Source organism: Mus caroli, chromosome 1 (genome assembly GCF_900094665.2).
Source record: "Mus caroli chromosome 1, CAROLI_EIJ_v1.1, whole genome shotgun sequence".
Taxonomy (NCBI): domain Eukaryota; kingdom Metazoa; phylum Chordata; class Mammalia; order Rodentia; family Muridae; genus Mus; species Mus caroli.
In genome coordinates this window covers 68990219-68997260 of record NC_034570.1, presented here as the reverse complement: position 1 = coordinate 68997260, position 7042 = coordinate 68990219, and the positions used below count along the sequence as shown (strand labels likewise).

The following is a 7042-nucleotide window of genomic DNA, read 5'->3' as shown; positions in this document are numbered from 1 at the left end:
TATAAATGTAAAGAAAACTCACAAATATAAAATAGTCACAACCCAATACATATGGACATAATACCATTTATAGATCTCTCTCTCTCTCTCTCTCTCTCTCTCTCTCTCTCTCGGTATGTGTGTGTTCATTCATAGAAATATGTGTGATCAGAGAGCTCAGCCACCTAGCTACCTCAGAGGAAGGAGCTGGTGACAATGATTCGGGTAAATTTCATCTTTATTTTTCATGTGAAATCATTACCATGAGAACATATCAACAAACTGTAATAATTTTTGAAAGTTGAGATTAAAGAAGAGGAAGCAACAAAAAGAGACAGGGGACCTCTGCTACTTGTGAGTAAGGAAAGAGGCACGGAAGAGATGACATCAGAGCCATTGTTTTGAGAGAGGCAGTGCTTCAGCACGGTGCAGGAGACATGAGGGCTCGAGAAATGGGTGTGATTGAGCAAAGACCGGGATTTGGGTCTGCAAAGTATGGAGGGCTGTGGTTGTGTGCTGCCTTAGTTTTCTCCTGCTGCTACAAGATACCTTATATAGGGTGATGTTGAAATAACAAGAGGTTGGACTGGAGATGTCACTGAATGGTGGAACACTTCTAGCATATGAAAAGTTCCAAGACCACACCAGATAAACAATAGAAACAGCTCTCTCATAGTTCCAGAGACTGGAAGTACAAGGTCATGGTACTGACAGATTCAGGACCCAAGGAAGACACACACTCCTCTGCCCAGACAGTGCCTTGTTATGGAATCAGTCTGTGGTTGAAGGACGTGTGTTCCTTCACATACTGTTACAGGGAAGGCTCCTAATTCCCTTCCCTGAAGGCTCTGCCTCCATAACCTGATCACCTCCCCCCTCTTTTTGTTGTTTATTTGCTTTGGTTTTGGGGTTTGGTTTTTGGTGGCTCTTACCTAAAATTGCAGTACTCATGAGGCAAGAGAATCTTGAGTTTAACACTACCTTGTACTACATGAGACCTTACCTAGAAAGAAGACTGGGGGAGGGGCAGAGGAGATGGCTTGGGAGGTAGGTAGTGTTTACTGGGTGAACGTGAGGGCCTGAGGCTGAGCGCCTAGCATCTGTCTATGTAAAGACCTGGTGAGGCAGGTTACATCTGTAACCTCAGCACTGGAGGTGGGGGCAGGGATAAGTGGACCCTGTCTGTGTTCAAGTGCGTGTGACAGAAAAAAAGAGAGATCGAAATGAAAAACAATTTCAGAATAAATAATGTCTCTTTGTCTTTTTAATTTTTAAAGATTTATTTACGCTGGGCATGGTGGCGCTCCCCTTTAATCCCAGCACTTGGGAGGCAGAGGCAGGCAGATTTCTGAGTTCGAGGCTAGCCTGGTCTACAAAGTGAGCTCCAGGACAGCCAGTGCTATACAGAGAAACCCTGTCTTGAAAAACCAAAAAAAAAAAAAAAAAAAAAAAAAGAAAGAAAGAAAGAAAGATTTATTTACTTATTATTATAAGTACACTACAGCTGTCTTTAGACACACCAGAAGAGGACATAGATCTCATTACAGATGGTTATGAGCTACCATGTGGTTGCTGGGAATTGAACTCAGGACCTCTGGAAGAGCAGTCAGTGCTCTTAACGGCTGACCCACCTCCCCAGCCCATAATGGCTCTTTAAAATGAATGTATTTGCCACTGTGGAAGGTCATTTACTTCTTGTGCTGTCTTTGTGTTTCTTGCTTTGTCTTGGACATGTAAAAACTTAACTTGCAATAGCCATCGGGCAGCTAGCCTAGTGCAGGGTCCTGTGGCCCTGAGTAGAGTGTCCCCAACCCTCAGAGCTCTTCTCCCTTCAAGTGACAGAAGCTGTCTAGCAGCACAGGGACATGGCAAGGTCTCAGCAGGAAGAATAAGGAGCAGGCAAGTCTTAGAAGATGAAGTCCCCAGGGAAAGGCCTTGGTGTGGGGGCCAAGAGGCCTAGGTGGGAAGCCAGGCAGGGAAGAAGGGAACATAGGCAGCCTTGAGAAAAAGCCCCTGGATTCCACTGGCTAAGCCTGTGCAGTGCACTTCCCAACCCTCTGAGTAGGGAGCACAGACCTCTGAGCACAAAACAGTTCTAAAGCTGATGGGGATGAAGATGCTGGGAAAGACTCAGCTGTGAGTTCTGCTCTGTCTGCCTACCCTATGCCTTCAGAGCCTCAGAGGGTGAGTGAACCAAATCTGGGGGCCCCTGTGCTGCCAGGAATAGAAGCTTCTTCAGGTTTATTCAGGTGGGGGAGGGGTGTTGAAAGGACTCTGACCTCTGGGATTTTTTCCCTCTGTGTCTGGAGCCTTTGCTGGGCTGCTGGAAGGAAGCCTTTGACAAGCCCGAGGCTCTGCCTAGCACAAAAACACACTGGAATCCTCAGTCAGGATCCAAACGTGCTCTTGTGTCCCGTGCTGATGGACTGAACACCCCAGCCCACCTCTACACACACAGTGTGTACTGCGATAGGACTAATCAGCAGGAAGCCAGGACCCTGGGATAATGAAGTGTGAAAAAAAAATTCAATAAAGGAAGTTGTTAATGTTCCATTCTGGAGGCAAAATGGATTGATAGGAAACAAATGAGAGGGAAAAAGAGAGAAAGAAAGACATAGAGTTTATTACCATGCCCTGCCTTCCTCTGTGTGCATACTAAGTATATGGTCCAGCACACTTTCCCCCCAGCTGCGGCTTATCTTTCCATCTTTCTGACATTATCCACTAAGTGTTAAATGTTGTGTAAAGATGAAGAGGAAACACCAAGGGAGCCTGAGTCCCACCCAGGTTAGCGAGGCTCTACTTGTAATCCCTAGCTCTTGGGAAGTTGAGGCAAGATGCCTTCAGTTCAAAACCAGCCTGAGCTAGAAGATGAGACCTTGTCTCAAAAAAGGGTGGGAATCATTAGGGGATGAATGAGAGGTCCAAAAACAGTTTCTTGGCTCTTCATTCTGGTCATCAGACTTCAGTATGACACTGCCTCTCTCCTTGAGAGTTTCCCTGTGACACTGTCAATTCATACATTTCCCACCCCCCCCCTTTCTCTGCACCCAAGTTCTTAAGAGGCATCAAGATCTGTTCTGCTTGGACAATTGTCCAGTAGGGTTGCAATGTCTATGAATCCCCTGACCTTGACCTAGACACCAGTCAGCCAGAAGAGAGAATGGCTGCATGCTTGGGGGGGGGGAGGGGTGCGGGGAGGGTATGGCCGCCTTAGATGAAACCACTATGATAGTAACTTTCTTTTAGGTGTGGCAAGACAGACAGACTGTGTGACATATCAGGTTTAGTTTGTAAGGGGACAATGTGTCCCTAGAGTGGGTGTCCAAAGCTCTGGGACACTTGGCAGCTTCCCAACTAATTCACATCTAATTTTACCTCTTAGACTGTCGATCTCTAAAGCCAAAAGCAGTTAACTCAAAATCCCACAATGCAATTCTCTCTGACCCCAGACCTCCCCAACCCCATTGTCAAAGACGTGAGGGGAACACATACAAAGTCACACACACTTCCTTCTTTATTGTTATCCACAGGACCTGGGTGGAGCAGGATATGGAACCCTCATACAGAAAGATGTAGGGAAAAGGAAGTGGAAACTGTCTACTTTCCACACTCTGTCCTCCTCCTAGCTGAGGACCCTGGGGTGGTGAATTGACGGTGGTCATCGGCCATGGGAGGAGGAGGCGAAGGTGCTTTTAGATACAAGCACAGTGTTGCGTTATAAGGTTGGGTACCATCTCATACTTGAAAGAGTAACCTCCATCTGAGGTGGTTCGGACGCGTAGGGACCTCATGCTCCCTGGAAGAGCAGCACAGCAGGGCTTGGCCCCTGGCACCAAAAACAGGGGCTGAACCGGGGTAGGGGGCACCCCAGGGACTGGCAGGGGCAGGTCAGATGTGGGCATCCCGCAGCTACCATGGCAGTAGTGGAAGATGAAACTGGGAGGGTGTACGATCCAGCGGTCCCAGCCCAGCTCTTGGAAGGAGATATTGAGAGCAGCTCGATGGCAGAAGGCATGCGCAGCGGGTTCCTCGGGAGGCCTCTGCAGCAACCGCAAAGCCGCAGGAGACCAAGGCCAAGGCACAGAGGGAGTTGAACGCCGGGCCCTCTCCCCCGCACTGGGTGCTCGAGCCCTAGTGTGGGCCACCAGGAAAGGAGTGGTCTCAGGCTGGCCGGAGCAGGAACAAAGTGGGCATCGCAGCAGCAACACCAGGATGGGGTGAGTCAGCAGAGGGAAAGCAGACGTAGCCAGGTGCAGTACAGCCCAACGTGGCGGGCCATGTCCCAAGGACACAGGCACAGCCATGGGCCCCCCAGATGATAGCACCAGAAGATCTAGCAGGGGCTCAGAGCTATTGGCGGCTGCTGTGCTCTTCCTGCCTAGGCCTGTGTAGAACCACAGCTGGGCTGAAGTCACCTGGTGGCTGCGTATGTGTTGGGATGGCCGGAATACATAAGTGAAGAGGCCTTCCTCAGCCTCCTGGGCAAGCCCTCTGGCAGCTGGCTGGTCCTCACAGGTGGCACCTGCAGGGGACAGGCAGAAAAGGGAAAGAGGGGGTAGCCTTGATATGTGGTACCTGAACCACTTCCACCTGAGAAGAATGTGAGTGTCATCCCCCAGTGCTGACTATATGTCAAACATCGAGTGTCACTTAGACTTGGACACCCCCTGGAGTCTTGGGAAAACTAACAGAGGCTCCCCAATTTTCTATTCATCATCAAAACACGACATTGGTAAATTTTCTCCCAAGGGGTTTTATCCGTTAATATAAAGGGCAATGGGTAAGAGTCCATTTCACTCTCTACTGCATCCTCAGGTCTATTCATGAAGCTTATTGTGCCCTCCCCAGCCTCCAGCAGGCTGGCTGGCTCAGACCTTCTTTGCCACAGTTGCTAGTTCACCTAGGGTGGAGTCTTCCTACCTAGGTAAAGTCTTGTCTGCAGCTTCCTGCAAGAAGCTACCTGCTGAGCAGCCGAGCTTGTCTTCCTGAGGAGAACCTGACAAAGTGGGATCCTGGCACAGTGGGGGATGGATTCCCCCCCTCCCTTTAAAAACCAGACACTAGGGGCTGGTGAGATGGCTCAGCAGTTAAGAGCGCCAACTGCTCTTCCAAAGGTCCTGAGTTCAAATCCCAGCAACCACCATGGTGGCTCACAACCATTCATAACGAAATCTGATGCCATCTTCTGGAGTGTCTGAAGACAGCTACAGTGTACTTACATATAATAAATAAATAAATATTTTTTAAAAAATCAGACCCTAGAATATTAAAGGTGAGCCTTGATCAGAGGACTTTATCTTGGCTCATTATTTCTCTCCCCTTCCATCCCCAGCTTTCCTTTCAGGAAGCCAGGAACCTGTGGCTGCTGGCAGCCACAGCTTATGGTAGTGTATATCAGATACCATGGAGTGATTCTCACGCCTTGGGTGCATGGGTGTGTTTTGTTGCTTTTGCTCTATCTCAGCATGTCAGAAACTTTAAATGATAAATTTCTTTTTTTTATTAGATATTTTCTTCATTTACATTTCAAATGCTATCCCCAAAGCCCCCTATACCCTCCCCCCCCCCGCCCTGAAATGATAAATTTCTTAAAGGCACTGTGTTTTTGAAAGACAGCTTACAGGGTAGGGAGACAGCTCCGTTGGGGAAGTGCTTGTTGTGTCTGCATTAGGACCAGAGTTCAATCCCAGGACCGACATAAAGAACTGGATGTGCTCTCACAGGACTGAGGAGACAGACACCCATCAGGCTAACTAATTAGTGAGGTCCTGGTTCAGTGAGAAACTGACTCAAAAACAACGGTGGAGAGTGACTAAGGAAGATGTTCAGTGTCAACCTCTGACCTCTGACCTCCACGCACTTCCAGGCATATGCATAAACTAATGAAGACAGAGGAGGAGGAAAAGAGAAAGAATGGAAGGGAAAGGAGAAGAGAGCAGAGGTCAGCCCTTCCCAGGGAAGTGTAGCTGCCATTCCTGGTCCAGTGGACACAGACTATGGGAAATATTATGGGCCAGCTGTAGTCAAGACTGCACTTGGGGCTGTACTAGAACACAGTCCCTCGCATCATACATTCTAACAACTGATCCATTCTCAAGACAAGACACTGAAGCGACTGACAGTCAGCTAGTAAGTGGCAAGACTGGGATTCCACTTGATCTGAAATCCATACTTTCGGTACTACTACGCTGCCTGGAGATGAAGGCAGGGAAGCGAGGAGACCTCAGAGTGGGCCAGATGGGGTAGGGGGGAGGGGGGAGAGTAGGGGGCACAAAATGCAGGACAGACCACAGGCAGCAACTCGAGCTGTCTCTACAGAGCCTTAACTTCCCCTTTTGTATTCCAGGCGTGCTAGGCTCACTGGATCAGTCCCGCTTGAGAAGTAGAGGCTACCACCTATCTGATGTTGAGGTAGAGGCTACCACCTATTTGATGTTGATCAGAGGGGCTTAGGAACTGGCCCCTTGCCGCAGAGCCAGCTGAGTTGTGGGGCTGCCATTCACACCCAGAGCTGCCTGATTCCCAAGCCCATGAAGTAGGTACCGGCTACTCTTCAAAGTTGACCTGCCAATCCCCAACTTCATTACCTGTAGCTGGGAAAAGGATGGCCTGGGAGACATCTTCCTCCTCCGGTTCAGAGGTCCTGTGCATGAAGCCCCCAATGGCATGTCTTCGAGGCAGACGCCTTATTCCAGGACCCCCACCTTCCCCATCCATTGCTGGGGGCCCCAAGGCATCTAGGAATAGAGCCTTCACCTTGGCCAGGATGAGCTCCCGGACAAGTTCGGGACCCTGGCAGCTGTCCACATCCCGTAGGGTCAACAGCAAAAGGAGCAGCAGAGACCGCTGGCTCACCATAGTTCACTTGCCCTGATGACAGGGCACCCACACGCTGCCCTGTGCCCTTTCTGTCTAGGACCTCCCCACTGTCCCCTCCCCATCCCACTGCTGGCCTTCTTCTACCCTTCTCACCCCAGTCTCCCCCAGTCCTTCCCACGCCCCGCAGTCCCAGTCGCCCCTGCCCATGGCATTGAGACCTCCTATCTCTGACGCAGATGTC

The 7042-nt window shown here is 49.7% G+C and overlaps 1 protein-coding gene across 1 annotated transcript; it reads right to left on the bottom strand.

The window, feature by feature from the left end:
• Window positions 1-3471: 3471 nt before the first annotated feature.
• Inha (inhibin subunit alpha) lies at window positions 3472-7011 on the bottom strand. Its single transcript, XM_021169002.1, has 2 exons — window positions 6570-7011; window positions 3472-4504 (listed from the first exon to the last, which is right to left on the bottom strand). The coding sequence occupies exons 1-2, from the start codon at window positions 6838-6840 to the stop codon at window positions 3675-3677; spliced, it is 1101 nt and encodes a 366-aa protein (XP_021024661.1). The 5' UTR covers window positions 6841-7011; the 3' UTR covers window positions 3472-3674.
• Between the last annotated feature and the right edge of the window lie 31 nt (window positions 7012-7042).

Coding starts and splice junctions, on each gene's coding strand:
- Inha (XM_021169002.1), bottom strand. CDS start 6,840: ATGGTGAGCCAGCGGTCTCTGCTGCTCCTTTTGCTGTTGACCCTACGG. Junction 4,505..6,569: donor CATCCTTTTCCCAGCTACAG/GTAATGAAGTTG, acceptor TGTCCCCTGCAG/GTGCCACCTGTGAGGACCAG.